The sequence below is a fragment of the Macrobrachium nipponense genome, chromosome 2 (genome assembly GCF_015104395.2).
Source record: "Macrobrachium nipponense isolate FS-2020 chromosome 2, ASM1510439v2, whole genome shotgun sequence".
Lineage (NCBI taxonomy): Eukaryota > Metazoa > Arthropoda > Malacostraca > Decapoda > Palaemonidae > Macrobrachium > Macrobrachium nipponense.
This window is the reverse complement of record NC_087201.1, coordinates 120,568,471-120,594,479: the sequence shown is the minus strand read 5'-3', so window position 1 is coordinate 120,594,479 and position 26,009 is coordinate 120,568,471. Positions and strand designations below refer to the sequence as shown.

The following is a 26,009-nucleotide window of genomic DNA, read 5'->3' as shown; positions in this document are numbered from 1 at the left end:
ACGAAGGGATAGGGTTATGAAATTATCGAGCAAAAGGGAACTCTCAAGCAGGCATGATTTAAACGAAACAAAATTTCGCTAAATACAGAAGCTTGAGTTGGGGTGTTGCCGTTCAATTAGAAATACTTCTCCCGTCTAAGTCGCAATCCAGTAGAATTAACTAGGATATGCGCCTACCCCCGGTCGGACAATTCAACTGCTTAGTAGAATCATGTCGCGAGGTTAATATACGTAGTATATTTATAGTATTCTGAACAACGATCTCCATCCTAAATTCTTTCCTTCAAGAAAACAAAATAAGGTTGGAGATCGACCACCTTCGATCTCTATCAAAAAGAGTGGAAGGAGAAGTCTTCCTCGAAGAAAAAGCTTCAATGGTGAACAGAATACTATCTGCCTGAGTTGCCAGCTACTCCCTTACGAAGGAATAGGTATGATATTATCGAGCAAAAAGGAAACTCTCAAGCAGACCTATTTAAACGAAACAGAATTCGCTAAATACAGAAGCTGAGTTGGTGTTGTCGTAACAATACCTCCTGAAGAGTTGTTCTTTTACTCTTGGAAGGTTGAAGGGAGTGTCAAATAAATACATTAGACAACAGTTCTTTCGGCTTCTATCCGCAGAGGTAAAATACGATATGCGTATATGACTTGACCCATGCGTTAGCAAAATGACGCAAAGATAAACTACGTAAGTATTGTAGTAATTTGAACATCGAATTCTCTACTACATCTTTCCTCGACGAGGAAGAGAGAAAGAAAGGAAAAACGCTGTCCACGTTCTAATGAACGGAGACTTTTTAAAAGAACTCCTTGACTCTTTGCCAAGACTCTTTTCCAAGAAAAGGGAGTAATATTCGAATAGAGATCATCAAGAGAGAACCGAGGATCGAAAATGACAATTTGTCGAAAATTGCATTTTTCCTAACTATACAAACCTGAGGTCCTTTAACAATAGGAAGTAGCTAGCGCAGCTGGAACGGTCGTAAGCTTCGAACAAGTCGAGAACGGTAGTAAAAGACTGTTGTCCGACAGTCGCGGCGGTTGTATAGTTAGGAAAAATGCAATTTTCGACAAATGTCATTTGTTCCGATACGTAATACAAACCATCGGTCCTTTAACAATAGGAAGACTCACTTCTTGGTGGGAGGAATCTGAGTCTTTTGATGAACAGACTGGTGTTCGTCCATCCCTGGAATGCCTCCCTGGTCGTAAGAGCGAGGGAGGGATCCAAGCCTCTGTCCGATTGATCGGGGTGTGCACCGCAGGATCAATGGTCAGACCTCTGGGCCGAGTACTAAGAGAGAGGCAAGCGTATCTCTTCGTACCAGCAAGCAAGAACTTGTTCCTGTTTGCAAGAGGCAACATAAAGTATGGGTTGTCTCAAGCTGGCATCCACTTCCTCCCCCTTGTTGGAGGAAGTGGTGGATATACGCTCCTATCCCTAGTGAAAGGGATAGGATGGGGCTCTGTTGAGTAGCTCACCTGCATCTTGTCCTTATCCAGCAGGGTGACGACCGTGTTCCTCTAACCACAGGTAGAGGGGAAGAAAAAGATAAGAAGAGGAGCCAGTCACACTCTATTCACTCATCCATTCTTACGGTCACACAGGACTCGATGCTGTTCAGCCTGCGAGGGTCTGGGTTCGCTACACAACGTGTTGAGCAGCCACCACGGGTCCAAGGAAAAAGATCCAAGGACCTGTGGGCAATATCCCGAAGGTAGAAGGAAGGGCATGTGGTTCTGGTTGGACCAGACCCCTGCCTTCAGTACCTGCGCCACGGAGAAGTTCTGCGGACAAGGCAGCATCTCCTTCGCATCGAAGGCGGTGAAGTCCATTAGGGAGGGGATTGTGAACGACTCGAACCAATCGTCAGGGACCGAAGGGTTCTGAGTCTTCGCTACGAAGTTCGGTACGAAATCGAGCGTCACGGATGCTTGACTTCGCAGGAGAAGTCATGCAGTTCCTCAGAGGAAAAGAAGGAAATAGTCGCATGACCTATCCCTCTTCTCTACTTCGGTGATGTCCAGTACCATACTGGTCTGTCCGTTTGCCACGAAGTCTCTCGCATCCTCCTATCCCATGCAGCGAAGTTCTCGGTAGTGGATAGGACACCGACACTCCATGGTGGGTGTCAATGGTATGGGTACTGTGACAAGCTATTAAAACGAAGTAATGATTGCTGTGTAAACAAACCGAACTAAGTCAACAGCGTAGTTCGTAACTGACTCGGCCGCTCTGACAGCTGCCGACTGACTGCGTTCGGTAGGAGGCAAGTTGTCAAAGCATCCGAGTAAGTCACGTGACCTTCGCCTTTAAAGGGTTATGCCGAGAGACCAAACAAATAATGTATTTGTTTGTCACCAATGCCGGACAGCGAGGTGATGATTCTCTTAAGGCATGTGCCCAACAGGCGTAAGTCAATGCCTTCTAGGAGACCGAGGTCCCTGAAGGTAAAACATCTCATGGTTGTTGAATCTCAGCTAAGGAGAAACAACAACTATGTACCGTTTGAAGACGAAGGTAGATATTGAATGCACCTACGTCTTCACAGATGATCGAGAGAAGGATTCTCAAGATTCATAACCGTGCTTACAAATGACTGAAAACGCTAACCGCTATTTCATTGCTGTCCGGTGAGAAGTCGTAGTTGCAATGAAAGCGGGGCGTTCTTCAGTAATGAAAACACAGGGGAAAGCCGCCTGAAGAACTGCTTCTCATGGGCTGAACATTTGGAAGTAGAGCTGTCAGGTCGGAGAGTAGGCGATGTCTTCTGACACATCTCGTAATTCGGGTTGAACAATGAACAATTGTACACCTACGAATACGAGATATTTTTGACAAACTCAGATGTCTGCAAAATCTTCGCATTATCGCAGTGCGATGCAGCGGAGACTTGTACAGACTTCTGTTACCGTGCGGTAAACAGAAAGATGAAAGAGTCCAAGAGATATCTCTGTTGAAAATTCTCGCAATGTCGAAGGCGATGGAATCTAGCGTCACAGCAGTAGATGGTCCTTCATTATTGCGAGAATCCCCATTAATCAGAGACCTAAGACCATGATTGTTGGGCAAGAGATACGGTTCGGTAGTCAATCAAACCAGGGAGAGAGAGACATAAACTGACCGTGCATCTCGGAGGCCCAGCTGATACTAAGCTGCTGTCAGGCAGTTCAATACGCAGTAGTGAGCCTGAGCTCTCGCCGACTCGTCATCCTGAGTTGCCATGTAATCCATTATTCCACGAAGGAATGCGTTTCGGCTAGAACTACCGAGCATAAAAGATCTGCTCGAGCAATTATATTTAGGCGAAACGAATTTCGGTAAATATAAAAGTTGAAATGGTGTTTGTCGGACAAAACCATAAGTATATAAAATTGAAACTGAAAACTCCTGGGAGGTTGCGACAACCCCGAGTTGCAGTTCAATTAGAATACTTCTCTTCTAAGTCGCAATCCGTAGATAAACTAGGATATGCGCCTACCCCTCGGACAATTCAACTGCTTAGTAGAATCATGTCGCGAGGTTAATATACGTAGTATATTTGTAGGATTCTGAACAACGATCTCCATCCTAAATTCTTTCCTTCAAGAAAACAAAATAAGGATTGGAGTCGATCCACCACCTTCGATCTCTATCAAAGAGAGTGAAGGAGAAGTCTTCCTCGAAGGAAAGCTTCAATGGTGAACAGAATACTAAGACGATAGTTCAAGCCAAACTGGATATTCCCGTCCGATCTTCTCTATTCCAGGTTGGTCGGCCACTGTGAGATAGTTTCTTTCAGCAGCAGTCTTCTTCCCCAATGCTAGAAATTCCAGGAATTCGAGCATAGGCGAGGTTCCCGATTATCGTGTATATCGGGGATTCTCGTCTCGCTCACGTTGGACCGTGGTCTCGCGTAAGTGTTTGGAGATCGTAAAAAACTCGAACACTGAATGCGCTAGAAATTCCGTAGAATTCTAAGCAGTCTGCGAAACCCCCACCGAATTCGTCAAACGATATCGGCTGGTGGTCCTCTCGATTCCCGTAGAAATCGAGAATGGGGCAGGATTCCTCCTCAACGACCGGGGCTTTACGTCAAGGTAGGACCCGAAGGTCCCCCCGGTAGCGCAGTCCCGAACGTGGGATCCTACAGAGAAATCTCTGTAGGATCCCTCCCCTTTCCCTTCCCGTAGCCGTAAGGAGGAGGGAATGGGGGAGGAATTAGATACTCGCTCGCCTTCCCAGTGGAACTAGCGGTAGGAGAAGGGTAGGAGCAGCCATCGCCTTGCGGCGATGGCCTCTCAGTCTGGGAAAACGTATCGTCAGGAGAAAACGTTTTCCCGCGGAGGGTTACGAACTCTCACTGTAGGTAAGGGTCTGCCGCCACTGTCGTCTGGGTGGGGCTGATCGACACCTGACAGGAGAGAGCCGATACCGTCCTCCGACTCATTCCAGTCCTCGTCGAGGTCGAAAACCTCTCAGGAGGACGAAGGAGTATTTAAATACGGTGTCCGAAGACACGTAGAAAACGCCGCTGTCGCAGTAGAGGAGGTGGAAGTTGCTTGATCGATCGGCCAGAACTGAGAGAGCCTTCTTGTCCGGAGACGAGAGACTCTGTTCGAGACAGAATCGGCAAGCTCCGATTGCGGCAGACCCACCGTCGGTTTGGTTTCCCTCTCGGGCCCCAAAACGACTCGAGCAGAGACGTGGGCTCTGCTGGTGGGAGCGGCAATCCTTCCGCAAGGTCATTATGCTGACGAATCAGCTTAATGACTTCTGCAAAATTCCTCTGTATCTCGGGAGTAACCGCGTCTTGCGGAGTAGGACCGTCCAGTCCCTCCAACAAGAACAGATCCCGAGATACTCCTCCTTCAGAAGGAGGAACAGCGGCAGACCCCTGACGGTCGCCTCCAGCTACTTGCGCGTATGTCCTGGTCGGTCCTAGAACCGTGCCTGGTCCATACGGCGTCATAGCGGGATCGCGAGCGGCGCACCTCTCGCGATCCCTCATAGGTACCTCGCTCCTCCCGGTGTAGCCCGAGGAGGTTGAAGGTACAGGAGAGGCAGACCTGACGCTCCCCCCTAGCTCGCTGGCAGGACCAGCGTGCTTGGAGGGCTGCTGCTGATCGTCCACCCGCGGTGGCGATCGAGCAGCAGGCCTAGCTTTGCCGCTCGCCTGGGGCGAGAGGCTCGGCTAAGAACGTCGACGCTGATCTCTAGCGTCAGGCGAGCTGTTGCTGGTTACCGTCTCCGCCCGGTCCCCGATGGGAGCGGCGTCAGTGACCTGCTAGGCTCGCTGTCGCGGAGAGACCGGCGAGCGTCCTCTCGGCGCGTCGAGCCGCTGGTACCAGCCGTGGCTGGTACCGACGGCCGCGGGGACCCCTTCCTCGCCTCAACTCGTGGCTGGTCAGCGACCGTCACGTCAACCCGAGCAGCCAGCTGGTCGCTGCGAGAGCGTCCACTGGCCTGGCGAGAGTCGTCTGCACGACACTCGCCAGTCTTCTGCTCCGCGCTTCGGTCTTGACGGCGAGCGAGCTCGGGTGTCAAGACTTTGGCTGGACGGTCTCCCGCGGGAGACCGTCCACTCGGTACTTCTCGCTAACGAGAAGCCGAGGCGGATCCTGGTTTAGCGGCAGAACCGCTAGAACCAGGCGAGGAAGTGCCAGCCGAAGCTGGTACTCCTCTGGTCCCCGTCTTCTTCTCCTTGGTAGAAGAAAAGACGGGCCCTGTTCCCGAGGGAGCAGGGGGACCAGCAGAAGAGCTCCCCGAATCGCCGGAGCGAGACGGGCCCTTAGAAGGTCCCGAAGGAGCCTTCTTAGGGGGGTGAAAACCCGGGTTTACCAGCTGGTCGCTGCAAGAGCGGCCGCTGGCCTGGCAAGAGTCACCTGAGCGTCTCTCACCAGCCTTCTGCTCCGTGCCGCGTCTTGGCGCCGAGCGAACTCTGGCGCCGAAACTTGGCTGCACGGTCTCCCGAGGATCTCTCGCGAACGAGAGACCGAGCCGGAACCTGACGTAGCGGCATCGCCGCTAGCACCAGGCGAGGAAGTACCAGAGCTAACCGATACTCCTCTGGTCCCCGTCTATCTCTTCCTTACGGAAGGGGAGACGGGCCCCCCCCGCTCCCGGAGGAGCAGGAGGACCAGCAGAAGGACCCCCGTCCCACCGGGGTGGGACGGGCCCTTAGAAGTTCCCGAAGGAGACTTCTTAGGGGGGAAGGCAGCCTTCTTCTTCTCGGTTTATGGGCCTTAGAAGTCGAAGGGGAAGAGGCAGCAGCAGACGATGAAGACGAAGATGACAGCTTCCTCTTCTTCCTCTTCCTCGTCAGCTCACGCAGGACAGTCGTCAGGTCCTCCATCCAGGCCGGAGCCGGGGCTATTGCCGAAGCAACACGGCCCGACTGCACCTGTCCGGAAGGACCTGGGACTGGGGAAGACACACCGTGGGCAGGACCAGCATGGACAGGCTCAGGAACCAGGAGCGACAGGAACAGCAACCAGCTCAGGAGCGGCAGGAACAGCGGCAGCGGTAGACCCAGAAGGGACAGCCAAGCCAACAGCGGGAATCACATCAGCGGCAGGTACGGCAGGCCCAGCGATCGCCTCGTAGAATCATCGGCAGCCAGCGGAACCTGGGTCCTGGCGGCCGGTCCAGGGGCGAGCTGCTGGAACAGCGGAAGTCTGGGGCAGGCAACACGAAGAAAACAGGCGGCGGCGGCAACCCCACCTCGGTACGGCGGCGGCCCTAGTAGCGGCAGACGGCGTCATCGACACAGCATGGGGAGTGTAGACCAGGAGGGGGGGGAGCAGCATAAGCGGCCGTGGTAGTAGTGGAGACCGCCCCAGACCTCGCTAGACGCTGCAGCAGCCGTGGATGCTAGGCACGCCCTGCCGCCGCGGTGTCCATACCTGTCCAAGGTCGTCTCCACGGATGTAGCACCTGCGGTAACATAGATAGATTAGTAAGAGGGGTTCCCTCACGCACGGGGGGAAGACATGCCCCATCCCGAACGCAAGGAAGACCCCAAATACAAAATACAACGAAGAAGCTGAGCGGGGGGGCAGGAAGGAGGACGAAGAATCGGATACCAAGGGAGTCGCGGGAGAGCTTTCCGACGACTTCCTGGCAGACCTTCGCTTCCCCTACCCCCGCACAGCAGTGAAAAGTAATATGAAAATGAAACAGAATACTGCCCTTGCGATTCACTTCATAGAACTTAAAGGGGAAAAGATCATTTCCCGGGTAAGAACGGAAACTTGATCCAATAATATGATGCTATCATAAAATATATATGAAAATGAAACCGAATACTGCACTTGCGATTTCACTTTCACATAAAAAAAACGTAAGGATCAATTCCCGGGTAAGAACGAAAATTGATCCAAATTAAATTTCATGCAAATAAAAATGAAAATGAAAAGAATTTTGCAATTGCGAATCCACTTTCATTGCATTCTATTATACAAAATTAAAAGGTTCGTGCCGAGCGCAATCACACTCTCGGTAACGAACGCACAGGGCAAAAATATAATGAAAAGAGTACTTACATTTTCAATTACACACTTTCGCCCAAAATACCATGACTCGGCGCGAGCGCGCCCGCCCTCGCACCGAGACATAATTCAAGGGTTCAATTCATGAAAAGAGAGGAAATCGCCGCATCTACGGCGATAATTCCATGTTGGTTCATAATTAAGTAATGAAAATGAAAACAGTGTACTTACAGTTTCATTTTCAAGTCAAACAAACCATTAGTAGAAAACACAATATAAACAAAGCATACGACGATGAAGCGGGCAGAGAGCGATGACGAACACGTCCTTCACACCCGCGGCCGAAGAAAGCAAAAGTGATTTGTTTACCTCCCAGTCGCGCGGCGCGCGACTGTCGGACAAGCAGTTAACTACCGTTCTCCCCTTGTTCGAAGCTTACGACCGTTCCAGCTGCCGCTAGCTACTTCCTATTGTTAAAGGACCGATGGTTTGTATTATGTATCGGAACAAAAGACCGTTCAATGTTCTTATGATATTGGACCAAAAGACTTCCTGAATGGTCTACAAGTCTTTCTCTTAACCCCGGATGAGCCTCTGAAAATGAATGAGAGCTCTTCCGAAATTTGTTAATGAGTTTATCAGCGTTAAACGATAAAAACGTTGTTTAAAATCTATGTCAATGAGAACTACCCCATTTATGAGGGTCCCCCACTTAAATGACAAATGGGGGAAAACGTCCTGACTTGACAAAACTATTAGCACTTTGCTAATAGGGGAAAACCCTTTAACATGACTGAAAATCACCCAGGAATCCAAGTATATAATCTTCCCGATTCTCAAAGAAATCGATGAAGAGGAAAGAGAGATCGAAGAAAAAATTCGGGTATGTCTCTCGCTAACTCCGAATCCTTTTTAAAATTTCTGTAAAGAAATGTCCTCAACAGCAAATAAGACGCCTTCAACAAGTCTTTTCTCTCGCAAAGCGTCCTGCCGAGCTTCCACCGAAGCGCCTGGCCGAATCCACCAAAGGCGTCCTGCTGAGCGTCCTGAAAAGTCCTGGAAAGCGTCCTGCAAATTGAGCGTCCTGCCGAGCGTCCTGCTGAGCGTCCTGACGTCCTGCCTAGCCTGCTGACTAGCGTACGAGCGTGTCTGAGCAGAGAACACCAAGTCTCTGAACGACGTTTCAGAGAGGAACTCGTTGAGCGCCTTGATGCATCAAGGCCGCCAAGAGGGCTCCTGCGAGCGACCTTGCCAACATCTCAATGTTATGACAAACCGCGTTTTGCGTATGACATTGAATATTTTTAAGGGACGTCCTCATGCGAGTCTCCATGGAGAGCCGCACGATGTCCTGAAGAGTGTGAACGTCATATATACTAAGCGAGTGTCTACCGAAAGTTCCGGTAGCCTCACCTTACCGTGCAGACAACAAAGTCTGAAACTAGGCTAACTAGCTTCAGACATCAAATGCAATGACAAAATCTACGATAGCGTATGCCTAGCCACAAATCCAAGTTAATAATCGAAAGAATATTATGGATACTTAAGTGGCTAATGAAGTTTTTTCAAAATCCTAGGCGGAGGTCTGTAAACAGTTGTTTACCGACCGGCGACAGAAAAAAATATGAATAGAAAAAAAATGGGAATAGTTCCTGATATCCGCCTCCCAGCGGCGGGAATGGGTACTACCACCTGGCCGCCCACTGCGTGTGCCGCGAATTTTTAAATTCTGTCGGACTTCAGAAAATACAGCTATATATATATCTGTCAGGTAAGTTTCATGAACAAACTTGGGATTAGTAAGAAAAATGTGATTATTTGAGTAGCAGTAGCAGCAGCTGCAGCGCACACCCAAATCGGGTAAGCCTAGCACGCCAAACAATAGTATTTACAAAATGAGCTGAGCTCTCTGGCTGGGCTGTTTTGGTCCTCCCACGTGTTTGATCGCATATCTGCCAAATTTATAACAACAACAGAGATAAACCATTTCCCCCATTACAAATATCAAAATATTATCTTTTCCGTTACGCAGAATTCTAAATAAATTACGTAAGTTCACGATTGATAAAGTTTTTTATGTAATAACAAGAAACGGAGTCAGATTTTCTATCACCATGGCATCTCATTTTGGTGCTGTTGTGAATATTTCAACCAGTTCCACGTGCGTTTAAATCCATACTGACTGTACAGTCTGGAGGCAGTTCTCCCTTCTACACATATCTTGATTTCTTAATATCGTAGGTATATAGTATAAATTGGTGAGCAAGGAAATATGAAATAAAGCAAAACAGAGTAAGTTTGACGAGTGAGAAAATAAACAATCGTATACAAACAGATTCTCTCTCTCTCTCTCTCTCTCTCTGACAAAATAATAGATAGTAAACAATGACTGAATATTGCTTGAATGCAATATGGCAAAGTTTTGGCCTGACTGAAGTGTGGAGTGACTTTGACACCGACTACAAGTTATTCCTGGTCATCTCACAGCCATGGATAGACATCAACTTCACAGTCGAGAAAGGGCAATCGTATACAAAATAATTAGGTACGGAAAATGCGAAATGCGGGCCTATGTTGTCCCATAAAAAAAAAGCTCTCGCTTGGACAGCTGAGGATTTAGGAGAGAGAGAGAGAGAGAGAGAGAGAGAGAGGAGGGGAGAGAGAGAGAGAGAGAGAGAGACGAGAGAGAGAGAGACGAGAGAGAGAGGGAGAGAGAGGAGAGAAGAGAGCAGGGCCGAATAGGAAGGAGATTAAAGTACCTGGGAATGAAAATCCCTTATAATCTTATAATTATAGCCTCAGGGTTTGTCTCAAGGACATTCAAAGGTCTGTCAAACACGGGCAGTTGTTGTTATTGTAAAATTAGCATAAGGGCAGATGTTTAAAAGCCACGCCAGAGAGCTCGCCACGGTGACAAGACTATACCTTCCAAATGAAGATGAAATGATCAAAGATCTGGAAGATGACGAATATGACTGGCGAAGAATTCAGAGCAGTATTTGATGATACGGACACAGAGAGCGACTTTGGAGGATTTTAGTTTATTAATTTCATGCATTTTTTTTTACTTTAATAAATTTTCACTTGACTGCGTATCCTAAAATAAAAATAATAGTTCAAGTAACAAATGTTTCTTTTACCAAGTAAAACAAAAAGTAAAAAGTCCTTCGGTATTGTGCCTTAATCAACTGATTTGGAAATTATAGATGGTTAGTCTAGAACAGTTAAACATGCTGCTTAAACCAAAATAATGCAAATGGCGCACGATCACTCTTTTGTATTTTAAAATACAATAGTAATATGAGAATGCATACAATATCATTGGATATAGTGAAGTACAAGTAAAGCATAACTTTTTAAAAGATCTACTGTTTTCCTCCGGTAGTAACTATCGCAATCTGCCGATTTGGGAAAGCATAGACGGTACGCTAATTTTATAACGCGTGTATGATGCGACCCCTTTAGAATTAGCTTCAAAATTAGGTTTCAAAAGTCGCATGATATGCGAGTATATACGGTACTTTAAAACACTGTGATTTGTTTCTACATGGTATACAAACTGTCTGTCCTTTACAACAGGAAGACTCACTGATTGGTGGGAGGAATCTGAGTGAGCTCCTGTGAACTGACTGGTGTTCAGCCTACCTGGGCTCTTTTCCCAGTCATAAGAGCAAGGAAGAATAACCTGCCAATGACCTCTGATCGAAGTTATAGAACTGCGAGATCAGAGGCAGTCTTCTGGGTTTTTCCTTAAAGAATGAAAGGTAATTCACACTTAAGGGAAAGCGAAGAACCATATGTTGGAGACTATAAGGCAAAAACAAAGCAATGGGTTTGTCTTATGTCAGGATCCCCCTTTTCCCCCTTGCAAGGGAAATGGGGCGGATATGTGCTTCTATTACTACGTAAGTAATAGAAAGGTTACTCTAAGGAGTGTCTTACCTGCATCTGTGACCGATCCAGCAAGTAACGGTCCATGTACTCTCTGCCCGAAAAGAAAGAGTAAGATGAAAAGGATGAAGAAGAGCCAGTCACTCTGCATTCATATTCAATCATACCGTACAACGAGACCAGATGCTAACCTGTCCTGTTAGAGGAGCTGGGTAAGCTACACAACTAGTTGAACAGCCACCACTGGTCCTAAGGAAAAAGTTTCCAAGTACCTGTGGGCAATATCCCAAAGGTAATGAGAAGTGAAGGTACTCTGGCATGCCCAGACCCCTGCCTTCAAAACCTGTTGAACCGACAGGTTCTTCCGGAACGCGAGGGATGGGGCAATGCCCCTGACCTTGTGAGCTTTCGAACGAAGGGTACCGGTGTCATCTCTTGCTGCAGAGTACACCTTTCTGATTGTCTCACAAAGCCAGAAAGAGAGTGTTCTTGGACACCTCTTTCTTGGAACCTCCAGTGCTAACGAAGTCGTTAACACTCAGGCCAAAGATGTTGAGTCCTCTTCAGGTAGCACCACAGTGCTCTAATTGGACAAAGAAGAATCTCGTCTGGGTCATTATCAACAAAGTCACTGAGGGCGGATGGAGAAAAACTCGCATCTAGCATCAGGGACCGAAGGATTTTGAGTCTTCGCTATGAATTCTGGGACAAATTTTAGCAAAACCGATCCCCAACCTCTTGTGTGTTTAATGTCGAAGGATAGTCCATGGAGTTCACCTACTCTCTTCGCTGATGCCAGGAGATACCCCGTCTACGACACAAACCACAGAAGACGCCCCACTTTCCCTGGTAAATAGCTACAGAGGATTTCCTGAGGTATCCAGCCATCTTTGTTGCTGCTCGACTCAAAAAGCCTCTCAATCGTAAGATATGGTGGATAACCTCCAAGCGTGAAGACACAGGGACTCTACTACTTGATGGTACTGTTCTACGTGTGGTTGAGACAGCAGGTTCTGCCACGGGGGAATCTCTAATGCTGCCTTGGAGAGAAGAGCCAGAAGGTCGGGATACTAAATGGCCTGAGGCCATTTGGGTGCCACCAGAATCATCAATAAATTCTGCATGATCTGCACCCTGTTGAGCACGGCTTGAATCAGGCAGAATGGGGGAAAGGCGTAAGCTTCCAGGTTGTCCTACAGATGTTGGAACGTGTCTTCTGCTTCTGCTGCTGCCAATGGGTCCAGTACAACCGAGCAGATTTCCACCTTCCTGTTGTACTGGGTGGCGAACAAGTCTATGAATGGACACCCCCATAGGTTGAAGAGCCTTTCCACTACGTCCTGGTGTAAGTACCACTCAATTCCTACCACCTGATTCTGGCGGCTGAGCTTGTCTGCCACTACATTCCTCTTGCTTGGGATGTACCTGGCTGACAGCTCTATTGAGTGAATCACTGCCCACTCGTGCACCTGCAATGTCAACGTGTGGAGCTCGAGGGAGACAAGTCCCCCTTGCTTGATATATGCCACTACCTTGGTGTTGTCACTCATTAACACTAAGGAGTGTCCCATCACTTGTTCCTGGAACTCCTGGAGAGCCAGGAAGGCTGCCTTGAGTTCGAGAATGTTGATGTGAAGGTGCTTGTCGTGATCGTTCCACACTCCTGCAATCAGCATCTCTTCCAGGTGTGCGCCCCACCCCTCGTTCGATGCATCCGAGAACAGGAGCATGTCTGGAGGGGGAGTGGTCAGATCCACTCCTACCCTGAGGTTCCTGTCGTCCAGCCACCAATCCAGGTCCTCCCTTACTTCCTGTGAGAGAGGAACAAGGAGAGACTGAGGATCTTGTGACTGGGACCAAAAGTTCTTGGGTCTCCACTGAAGAGACCGCAGGTGAAGACATCCGTGAGGGACCAGCTTCTCCAAGGATGACAGGTGGACGATCACGACTTGCCAAAGACGAGCAGGTTGTTCCTGTCTGACAGGAACATCCATGCTACCTCTCTGAACTTGCTGATACGAGAGTCCGGGGGGAGACTCTCGATGCTTTCGTATCTATCAGCATGCCCGGGTACAACATCCTCTGCTTGGGTTCGAGATTGGATCTCTCCAAGTTTATCAGGATGCCTAGATTCTGACAAAACTCGAAAAGTCAATCCCTGTCCTGTAGCAACTGCGAACAGGTGATTACTTCTGAAAATGAGGAGGACCTACAGAGAAGGGTTGGTAAATGGCAGGAATCTTTAAAGATGGGTGGGTTAAAGGTGAATGTAAATAAAACAGAAGTATTGCTGAGCAGTAAGGAAGATAGAAACAGAATAGTAATACAAGAAAGAAGAGGCTCAATTATAAAACAGGCAGAAAAGTTTAAATACTTAGGATCTGCTTTAAGCCAAGAGGGAGGATGTGAGGCTGAAGTTGACAGTAGGATAAAAGCTGCATGGGGGAAGTGGAGAAAGATAGCTGAAGTGGTATGTGATAAGAAAATGCTAATCAAGCTAAAAGTCAAGATATATAACACAGTGATATGACCAGTGTTAATGTATGGAGCAGAAACATGGGCTCTAAGAAGAAAAGAGGAAGTAAAGCTTGAGAGAACATAGTTGAGAATGCTGAGGTGGATTATGGGAATATCGCTGCTTGAGAGATTGAAAGATTAGAGGTGATAAGTGTGTCACAATTGAGATGGTATGGGCTTGTGTTGAGGATGGATGACTAGGAGGGAGTGAAGAGGGCCTGGGAGGATCCTGTTAGAGGAAGAAGATCAAGGGGGAGACAGAGAATTAGATGGCAAGATAAAGCAAAGGAAGATATGGAGAGAAGAGGTTTGGTGGAGGATGATGCCTTTGATAGAAGGCAGTGGAGAAGGCGCATCAGGCAACCGACCCCTTAATGTAGGGATAAAGGTGGGAAAGAAGATCTTAAAAGACGTCAAGTTAAAGAGACACATTAGAATCAATGAGCTAAGCCAGTCTAAAAGTTGCCATTAGTAAATTTATGGCTATTGAAGTAATGGAATCTCTTTTGTGCCCGATTTCTCCAAATCGAAGGTGTGTAATATTGATACTCACCAAGAGGTAAACTGTCCACCACTCAAAACCTGTTATTGTTGCACATATGAGGGTATCCGTCCATTAAAGGTTTAAGTTAGCTGACTACTGCACTGACTGAGGATGGTGGGCTAGTCCAACCACAGAAACAATTGTTCAGCCAAATGAACTACGTACTGTTGTGTGATCTTAACTGGCAAATACTGTTGCCAGACACTGGAACCACAACAGGGAGTAAGACCTTTATAGTGAGACTTTTCAGAGGATCCTTACAAGGAAAAAGGACTATCTCATAGAGAACTAATGACTCCTGTGCCTGAATCGAAAGCCCATAACCAACAGTCCAAAATTAAAGATGGCTACTGCCTTCAGATGTGAAGGTGCACTCCTATACAAAATTCAATAGCGGGATATCCTAACAACTAACAATAATATAGAACACAAAGCTACAATCATATTTGGTTCAAGAGAAAGCATCCCTGCTGCAATGATGGAACATCTAATACTAAATTTGAATGTTTCACAAATAATATGAGGCAATCAGTTACATCTCCCCTGAGCTGCACTGACAACCTTCTCTAGTGAAAGGTTTTAAAGGAAACAAAAAGATGTGCTTACAGTACAGAATCCATGAGGCTTACCTTCAAAAATGGTAAAAATTCAGGAATCAACTCTGTGTGTATTGACTTGAGCATTCCTAGACAGTGGAGTGTATGGTCCCCTAACATTACAGTATAAATTCTTAAATCCTTCTCCTAGAGGTTCAAGTCTCTCCACATAGACCCTAGAGTTCTAACTGGACAGAATAAAGTCACTGCTTCATTGCTTACTAAAGCAGTTGAATTAGGCACTGTCACAAATCTGGGAAGGACTTTCACTTCTACATCTTTTTCCTACACAATGAAAGAATAGAGATATGTTGCCATCACAACAAAACCCACATACAAGAAAGGGCTTGAAGCTCACTAATACACTTTGCCACAGATTAAAAGAAAAGGCATCTTCAAAAGTTCTTAAGTGATGGTTTATCAAACTGAGGTAATGTTAAAAATTAAGGAATATCTCCAAATTTCATTGTAAACCATGAAAGGAAGATTCAAAATTTCCAGCACAAAAAATTGAAAACCCTCTTCAAAATTTAAATCATGAATGATACTCCAGTCAGAATGATGCAAAAATGAATAAAATGTCAAGCAGCATTCATTGATCACTGCGACAGAAAACTGCTTTCAATAACTGAGATACTGGCAGAACTTAATCAGAATATCTATAGTGGAATGGGTGCTGGATATCCCTCTGGACAAGCACGAAGAACAATAACCGATCACTGTTATTGATGCAGTCTAACAGTGAAGAGCCTCCTAGTCTTTATGATTGCTCCCTTGGGAGTGGTAAAAGTAGGCAGAAGTTTGGCTGAAGGTAAGAAAGAACAGAGAATCTTCATTATCACCAGTAGAGTACTATTGCACTGCAATGACACCAAAGAAACTTTCTTGTCTCTTCCTCTTCCTGGCAAACCTCACCCACTGTTCAGAAGGCCAGACCTGGCACTCAGAACATGGTCCATTTTGGTTACATTTATTTCTATGGCATGAACACTCAGTGTGACGATCAACCTCAATAGAGAACTAGTTACAAGGCCTATCCTTCCCTGAGCAGTGGCCAACAACTTGTAGTTTCCTCTCCACAGTAACCTTATGTGATTCAGGGGTTTTCATAATAAACCAGCAATCGCACATATTTTGTGCTGCTTTTATTTAGATTTTTGTTTAGGAAAGCGAACTGTATCTGTACTGTATCGGTTTAAGGAGAAAAATAAGCAGAAGAATACTGCATATAACAATAAAACTTACCTATTCACTTTTTTCATTTGTCTATATATCTCGAACTGATAATCACCTTCAGCAGTAAAGAGTGAAGGATCTTCTGCCAAATTATTATACATAACACAATGAGGAGTCTTTAATCTTGATAAAGTAAAATCTATCACTGTAGCCACTACACCCTGTAAAATAAACTACAGTTAACAATTTTTTACACTAAGTATAAGATCATAACGTATTCCTTTCATAAACTGAACAAAGAAGGATAACACAGCAATATTCTACTAGTTTTTACAGCAACTGTTATCATTCAAAATTACCAATCCATAAAATTGAACACCAACTCATTAAATTTTTCATTAACATTTATGAGACCATCACTTATTGATGAAGCACATTTTGTGCAATGTTTGTTAAATCCTGGTTTGAAACATTTCACAAGTTCCCTGTAAGTTATGACACCTTCCATGTAGAAATATGCTAAGTTTTTTAAAGTAGCAGAAAAGAACTTGACAAATACAAATTTAACTACCTTAGTATCAAGACAATAAGTTCCTTCATTCAGTTTGAACTCCACATAATTCTTTGTAGTTGTTGCAATTAAAACATTACCCCAATGAAGATCACGATGTTCAAATTCTAACTGTTGTTCAGCAACAGCTAAAGTATAGGCAATCTGAAAATATCAGGAATATGTAAATATCTAAAAATAATTCTAATAGGTTATAATACCTAAAGATCTTGTACAAAGAATACCATACTGTATATCTCAAACAGCACATACCTACAGTGGTTTAAGGAAATGGAAAAGTATTAGACTAGTACAAACATCAAAGATTAGAGAAAACCCCTAAACTTTAAGTTAAGAGCATTGAAAAAACTCTGGGCCATATAGGAATTCAGATAGAAAATGCAAGACAGAAGACATTGGAAAGAAATCATGAATTAATTTCCTTAATTAAACAAAAATCTAAATAAAAGCAGCACAAAAATACCACATAGTGACATGAAACTTGGAAATTGTTTGGCAAAACCAATTTTTTTTAAAATCCATTTTTTTATACAAAAACATCAATCACAGAAACCCTCATTCACAGTTATGAATGTCCCTGAGTTAAAAGTCTTGTCTACAATACAAAGGAAGAATAGTAGTCTATACATACACAACTGGAGCCACATATAAGAACTAGTAACCAATTTCTTTGATATTTGTGCACAAGATATCAAGGGCTGGGAAGATGAAAACCAATTTCATGGATTAGGATAGGTTTTTTGTGTAAATCTTAATTTGTTTCATCACAGTCTCTTTTCTTTTTAATAAAATAGACCAAATTATAATTCAGGTGGGAGGCCAAGATGCTGAGCAATCCAGGGTGTTAGCAATAGCCTGAAGGAAACATGGCAGCATCTGGGGACTGGGTGAGTTAAGAGACTATGGCTCAGGTAACTCAAAGCTCTTTACTCAGCAGAGTAAAAAATCCATAACATAAAACCGGGTGCAAATACTGGTTATATAATTCACAAGGCAAGATATGTGAGACCTGGATGCTGTTTCTTGCACGATATTAATGAATAAGGACGGAATTAAGCATTAGAAAACCTCCAATACCTTCTCTCACTGGCTGATAATTGGTGGGTCAAGAATACTAGTCCAAAGCCCAACAATTTGTGGGAAACATTTCACAGATAGAATTCAGCATAAGCAGACTACATTAGCAGATACCTGCATCAAAACTTAAAAAAGATATTTTAAAAATGAAGAGAGGATTCCTATTCTCCAACACTTACAATCACCTCTACTACCTTGTAACCTAAATGTTCCTATACATTCTCAAGACAGCCAACATCAATCAATGTGAAAAGGTATTCCTCAATACCTGACTCCTTTTGCATGGTGACAGAGAGCAAAAACCTGAAGTTGAGATCCCTAGAATCCTTACAAAAGGAAGAGTTGTAAGGTCATGACTACTACCAATTTGAATTTCTTGGCCATGAAATCAGGAGCAAATGACATACCAACATTAAGACCATCCTCTGGTATACAGGCAGTCCCCGGGTTACGACGGGGGTTCCGTTCTTGAGACGCGTCGTAAGCCGAAAATCGTCGTAAGCCGGAACGACGCTTGGAAATATGTCTTAAACTAATAAAAAGTTATAAAAACCTTACTTGTAATCCTTTGGTTACACTACATGTCGTTCCTGTAGTTTTATGTACAACCTGGAGTTATTTTCATAAAAGAATGCTGGTTCTTGAAGGTAAAAAATAAAAAACTATTGTAATCCTCTGTTGACACTACATTCTGAAGTTTTTATGTACAACCTGGAGTGATTTTGCAAAATCTTGAGGGCTACAAGAACAGCTGATTACTATTTACGTATCATATAGACTAATTAAAGTAAATGTATCTTTAATAGGCTTATATATTAGTATCAACAAACATTTCCTGCCATGAGTCAGAGGCCGTTTAATGAAACGAACACTTCTCTGTCCTATCTGTTCAGAAAATAAACGTTACGTCATCCCCGAGACCATTGTTGCCAAAGCGTCTCTCTCTCTCTCTCTCTCTCTATCTCTCTCTCTCTCTCTCTCTCTCTCTCTCTCTCTCTCTCTCTCTGATCAAATTACATTGGAAACTTGACATACGATTGCCCTAATATACGAATGTTTTGAGATATAACAGAAAATTTGCGAAAATACAAGCTTTGATATACAACGAAATATTTGAGATACGATTTTGCGATGAGTGTTAGTTGTATAGGGGACCGATAAAATGGCGTTCAGTCTGTTTGTTTGTTGGTGCTGCATGTTAACACGTCGTTGTTTAGTTACGTTGTATTGCGCTATTTTTCGTGTTATTTTGTCTATTTTATTATTAACCATGGGTCTCAAAGCTAAAGACAAAGCAGGTGATAAGAAAAAACCCAAGAAAATGATTTCGATGAAGCAAAACATGAAATTATAGCAAAGCATGAACGTGGCGTTCGTATCGTCGATTTGGCAAACGAGTATGGTCGAAATCCTTCTATATCCACGATCATCAAGCAGAAGGAAGCTATAAAAACCCCCGAGACATTGTTGCCAAAGCGTCTCTCTCTCTCTCTCTCTCTCGTCTCTCTCTCTCTCTCTCTCTCTCTCTCTCTCTCTCTCTCTCTCCTCTCTTTCTCTCTCTCTGATCAAATTACGTACTGGATAATGTCTCTCTTTGGATACTTCGATTTTGCCAAATATTGAGGGCTACAAGAACAGTTGATTACTATTTACGTATCATATAGACTAATTAAAGTAAACGTATCTTTAAATAGGCTTATATTATTAGTATCAACAAATCATACTGGCATGAGTCAGAGGCCGTTTTAACGAAACGCACTTCTCTGTCCATTAACTCGGAGCGTCGGAAGACGCCTCTCTCTCTCTCTCTCTCTCTCTCTCTCCTCTCTCTCTCTCTCTCTCTCTCTCTCTCTCTCTCTCTCTCTCTCGATCAAATTACAATGGATAATGTCTCTCTTTGGATACTTGGTGGAATTTGCGTTTTGTAATCTAACCAGAAACTTCATTTTGTTATTATTACTGGAAACAAGCAATGATTTTTTCATTATTTGCGCTTTTGGACTGTTATATGTAAAATGATATTGTTAGAATACAATAAAGTTTTGTACATACTACCCGGCCAGATATATACTTAGCTTAGTCTCTCTGACGTCCGACAGAAATTCGAATTTCGCGGCACAAGCTGCAGGTAGGTCAGGTGATCTACCCCCTGCCGCTGGGTGGCAGGAATAGGAACCGTTCCGTTCTAGAACCAGATTTCTCTTCCACCTGTCTCCTGAGGGGAGGCTGGGTGGGGCCATTATCGTATATATCTGCCGGGTAAGTATGTACAAAACTTTATTGTATTTCTAATATCATTTTGTACATGCAACTTCCCGGCAGATATATACTTAGCTGATTGACACCCTTGGTGGTGGGTAAGAGACAATATTTACTGAATAGACAGGTAAACACATACGTTGTAGGTAAGGTAAATAAATAAAATAAAACCTTGGTTCCTACTTGTTCAGGCGGAAGATACCATGGCTAATGCCTAGGAATCTGCTTCGCCTCAAGAGCCTCAGCGAGGATGTGACCTATGGCTAAGAAGTTCTTGTGGGTCGTCGATGGGGTCTTATTCCATTTACTCGACAGAGCCTCTTACATGACAATATGCCTATGTCTAGTGGCATAATTAAGGAGCACAACACCGATCCCGATCACCTGATTTCCTAACACGAGGGTTAGTGCTTAAGTTGAAAAGAGATTATCCCCAAACTCCTTTCAAACAACCCAAAGAAAAAACACGACGTTAACTAAAATTTAACTCACTAGTTAAGGATCAGTATCGGCTCCCTATCCCAGCAATGTATCCGCAGACACGTATCAACCAAGAGAGAAGGATCTCTCGTAGGTTATCTTGACATCCTTCGGATATGGGAAGTCAACACAGAGTTGCATCTCCCGTATGTGACAGCTAATATGTCCTTATGAACATATTGTTAAGAAAGAACAAGAATACAGAAAAGCTCGCACTCCATGCGCTTTTAATTCTCAGCTGTTTGAAGGAATCATCAATGCACTTGTCAAGTGCTTCGGAGATCACATTGTCTCAAAGAAGGCCAGGGCATTCTTTGATATAGATCTCTTCTGGGTGAAGCCTGGAGCCTGGCTAGCGCCTCGCGCCTGGCTGGAGCCTTGCGCCTGAATGGCGCCTAGAGCCTGGCTGGCGCCTCACGCCTGGCTGGCGCCTGATTGGCTCCTCCCTCCTGGCTAGCGCCTCGCGCCTGGCTGGAGCCTTGCGTCTGGCTGGCGCCTTGCGCCTGGAGCTTGGCAGAAGACTTCATGATTACTGTCTATGAGTCTGCATGCCTCAAGAGTTTCAGCGAGGTAGGGACCTATGGACTGACAAACCCTTCTGGATCATGTCAATGGGGGCTAGCCCGCTTACACGACAGAGCCTTCTCGGATCGTGCCAATGGGGGCTGACCCACTTACATGGCAGAGCCTACCTGTATCATATCAATGGGGACTAGCCCTCTTACATGACAAGAGCTTAGGTTTCTCTTTACTGGAAGGAGCCTTGCGCCTGGATGGATCCTCAATCCTGACTGGAGCCTAGCCTTGAAGGAGCTGGCACCTGGATGGCGCCTGGCTGGCTTCTAGAGCCTGGCTGGCTTCTAGAGCCTGGCTGGCTCCTAGAGCCTGGCTGGCTCCTAGAGCCTGGCTGGCTCCTAGAGCCTGGCTGGCGCCTCGCGCCTGGCTTGGCTCCTCCACACTTGCTGGAGCTTCGAGCTTGGAAGAGTCTCTAGGCTGTCTGGCGATGTCCACATCGGACACTCTTATATTCTGTCCGATTTGTCGTTCTCTTGCGCATTTGCGCCAGGTTGGAGGCCCGCTCCTTCTCAGTATCCGGCCATGACAGAGTTCCTTGGAACTGTCCGCCTCTGGCGTTTTTTTCGCCTGTATTGGCATTTGGCGCTTGGCTGGCGCTACATTGTCGAGAGTCCTTGAACAACCACATAGTTTTATCAGGCAGAACTGGAGAAGGTGGAAGAAATTCTTCCCCTTTTTGAGCTTTTGGCCCCTGGCAAGGGGAGGTGATTTTTAGTCAGCTACACCCAGTAGACGACAGGATATCTAACAATACGAGAGAAGAGAGTCTTCCTCCGAGGATGGATCCTTCGTGAACACTTCTTTTGCTAACGGATCTCTTCTTACATGTTGATGAGGTTCCTCGTTGCAGAATCTTCCCTATCCTTGCCGAAGGAAGGGAAGGAGTCTGGAAGTCGAAGGAGACTCTGAGCTGAAATTGGGCGGAACCCTGATTTCTAGCTCTTATTGTATTCTTCTGAATACCTTCTGGGAAGCATTTTGAGCCCTCATCGCAACCCTGAAGACTCTGTAGGCAAACGTTTAAACCATCTCTTCTTCTGTAGATGAAAATGTAAGTACCCTGCCTGGGCAACTAAACTTCTATCTGAAAGCGTTGCGTCAGGAATAGAGGGATTTAGTTTTCTTTTGCCAGACATACTATGCTGGCAAGAACCCATTGCCGAGTCTCCATTGAATCTGATGCGAGATTCCAATGCACAAAAAATTCACTTGTCCTTCTTGGTCGTTTAGGGCTAAGAGAAACAAAGAATTCCTTCATAAACTTCCTCAAGAAGTTTGATGAGGAGCAGTTCCATTTTGTCGGAACACGGAAATCTGTGGCCACAAAAAAAAATTCCATTCGAAGTACATGATATCCTACTCTTGTCGTATTGCGGTTATCGTATAGATCCCGAAGATCTTAATCCTGTGTTATCTCTAATTCCCCCTTCCCCCTTGTAGAGACAGAGTATAGCCTTTTACTACTGCGTTCTTTGATAGCAGATATATACGTAGGTGATTCTTTCCTCTGAAAGTGAAAAAAAAGAAAAAACCTCGCTATGTGGTTCACAGAGGTATCGGGAAGAGGACAGTTTCCTCATTCCATCTAGCACGATCTGCAGCAATTCTATGTCTTAGCCATGACTATTGTCATTTACCTTGAAATCCTCTCATTCATGTCCACTTCTGGTCAGTCTGCACGTGGAAAGACTCAGAGTGGAGAGGTTTTTCAGGTCTATTTATAATTAGATTCTGATAGAATATCCAGATACCCTTGGAAAAGCCTTACGAAACATGCTGTGATAAGAACGTGACTTCTGTGAATCCAACCTCTCTAAGGGGCCAAAATGAGGCATTCATCCTCTCTTCCTTTGACGCCCATTTATCTTAATATCTGTTAAGATTTATAACTAAGGGGAAAAAAGACTAAAGGTTTATTCCCCTTCTTTAAATTAAAGATGTCGTATATTGCTACCTCTCTTGGTTCGAGGAAAGGAAGCAGTCTATAGGAAAGCCTGGTCCGTCTTCTACCTTGCGAAGAGATCTATGAAGACTTTCCGCAGGTTCTCAAAACTCTTTTCATAAATGTTAGACATATGTTAACAGTTATTATCTTCGATCGAGAATGTTCTCACGGAACATGCAAAATCTTGCATCGAACCTTTAAGGATCGTTGCGTTCCGTGTCTGTTCCCAAATAGGTTCTCTTTTGTTAACGCGAACAGGGGCGAAAAAAGAGATTCTCGATGCTCTTTGCGATATGAGAGAGTCGTGGAATTGGCCTAAGTGATTAAAAAAATCATTTCATCATTCCTTGTAAGCGACCCCTTTTCCTTTCCGATTAAATGGGTAACGAAATCCAGGAACGAATCTTGCTGTTACCGAGCCTCCGAGAGGCTACTGGTTTGTTTGTTTGTTTGTATGGTGTTTTTACGTGACTTCCGAACCACGTCGAGAGTGAACTTCTATCACCAGAAATCCACATCTCTCACTCCTCAAATGGAATGGCCGAGAATCGAACCGCGACCACCGAGGTGAGAACGCAAACAACCAAACCAACCACTACTGGACTCTTAGGTTAATAACTCGCTAAACGAGAAAATATCTTGGATGGTACTTCTGGCGCATTTGCGCCAGGCTGGCGCTTCTGCGCAATTTGCGCCAGGCTGGCGCTTCTGACGCTTCCTTCTAGTTCTTTTAAGGTTATGTGCCAGAACATCTGTGCCCTTATGGTACCCGACATCCTTCACGTGTTAATTCGTTCTTAGTAGGAAAAAACTTTGATATACGTAGTATAGTCCATTCAGGGAAACAACTTCTGCCACTAAGAGAATGTTTCCCATCCGACTCACCCATCTTCTCTTGAGCAAATATCCGATTCTAAAAAGGTTGTGTGCGTTTCTCGAAAGGATGAGAGAATTATATTATTTCGTGCTCTGCCGTATTAGACTCCTTTATAATACTGTCACATTGTGGTAAACAGCATTAATCTAGGAAACCTTTGTAAGGATACTAGGAATTCTGTAGTTAACCTCGGTATGCGCATAAGACTTGACCATACCGTAGTCTTAAAGTGAATTCTCTTCTACTACATTCATCTTCTCACTAAGCATGTACTCTAATAAGCCATGCTTTCGTAAGCATGAGAGCATCATATAATATAGAGTTCCGCTGCGTTAGAATCCTTTAATAATGTTTACTACGGTAAACAGCATTGAAAGGTTGTAATATCTTTCTTATTGAAAGCTTCTTAGCAAAAGGCAGACAATATTTATTTATGTGTTTGCTTAACTATCCCCTCAATCCGAGGCTAAAACCGCGATTGTAGGGGAGAGACACGGTTAGTTATTCCACCATCCCGCAGGAGAGAGACATGTAACCAACCACTCATGACCGACACCTACATGTTACTGCGTTGGTCTCTAAGGCGCGATAGCAGTCTCCGTTAGCCGTCTGGCCTTACTCTTCCAGAGTTGCCAGCTACTCCATTAAATAAAGGAATCTTATAAAATTATTATTGAACTTCAGGAAGTTCTTATTAATGCATATTTAAGCGAAACAAGACTTCGATAAATCTAGAAGCTAAGTAGGTGTTGTCTTAACAATCCCTTTAAGCGTAGTCCTTCCTAGGAAATTCCTGGAAGGATACTGATAATTGAGTTGCTCTACAAAGAAGTAACTACGGTATGTGTGATTTGCCGTATCGTATTCTCATGCAGCAGATACTCTACTACCTTCTTCCCTGCCGAGGCAGATAAAGGAAAAATTTTTACTGTCTTCGTTCTTTTCGTTAATAGAATGATAGAAAGAGTATATATATCTCCTTAAGGAAGGAAGTTAATCCAGGAACTCTTTAATCTTCGTGATTTCCTCATAAATCGCGGAAGAGACAGAATTCCTGTTCGTCTGTAGGGTTTACGGAAGGAAGTAGATATTTCCAATCCGCCATCATACCCAAACGTCGATGAGATTCTTATAAGAAAAACTCCCAAAGCGCTTGCCTCTTCATAACGAGGGAAGAGCATGAATGAAAGGAGGGTGTGTCCGCATTACTCAAAGAGAGCCTCGCGACTGACCTCTCTCTCTTAAGAAGATTTGGAATATTCTGGCGCCTGGCTCCTTGCGCCTAGCGCCTGGATAGTTCCGCGCGCCTGGAATGTTCCGCACGCTAGAAAGGAGACTCGCTCCTGGAACGTTCGCTTGTGTGGTAAGGTCCCGTGCGCCCTGATAGTTCCGAGCGCCTACTAGACCCCTTTTAGAAAGAGCCTCTTGCCCGGAAACGTTCAATGGAAGGATCGTTCTGATTGCCACTGTACTATAAGGCTCCTTGCTCTAGCCGTCTGTTTTTCTGTTGCAATTGCGCCAGGCTGGCGCTTCGTCTCTTTGAAGGCGCCTTGCGCCAAGAAAAATTTTCTAGAACGCGGTCGCGCTCAGTTGCTAGAACGCGGCTCGCGTTTGGTTGTAGGAACGCGGCTCGCGCTAGTCTGTTTTCTGGAACGCGGGCTCGCTGCTGGCTGTTGGAACGTGGCTCACGCTAGCTTGCTGGAACGCGGCTTCCTAAGTTCCTGGCTGGCTCTTGCCTCGTGTTCTCTTAGTTTTCAGAGAACGCGCTAGATCATCAGAACATATACATTCTTCGTCTTTTCGGATGTAAGATGAAGAGACGCACTTTTTTAAGGATGCCTTTTCAATGGCTATCCTTGGCAGTCTGGGACGCTCTACAGAACCTGCCGAGGGGACGCCTGACCGGTGGGGATTCTCTGAAACCCCTTACGGCTTTCGACATTCCCTCCTTCTCCCCTGGGCTTGGAGCTTGAAAGAGGTCTAGGCCTGGGAGCGAGACAGAGCGATCAGACGCACCCTCCACTGCA

General features: G+C 45.1%; 1 protein-coding gene across 1 annotated transcript in view; it reads right to left on the bottom strand.

The window, feature by feature from the left end:
• Positions 1–16,247: 16,247 nt before the first annotated feature.
• LOC135221292 (serine/threonine-protein kinase haspin-like) overlaps positions 16,248–26,009 on the bottom strand; it is a 73,299-nt gene continuing 63,537 nt past the window's right edge. Inside the window, exons 4-5 of the mRNA XM_064259101.1 lie at positions 16,769–16,912; positions 16,248–16,418 (exon numbers count right to left, since the gene is read on the bottom strand). Coding sequence (XP_064115171.1) covers positions 16,263–16,418; positions 16,769–16,912 — 300 coding nt within the window. The 3' untranslated portion in view covers positions 16,248–16,262. The remainder of the gene's footprint in view (positions 16,419–16,768; positions 16,913–26,009) is intronic.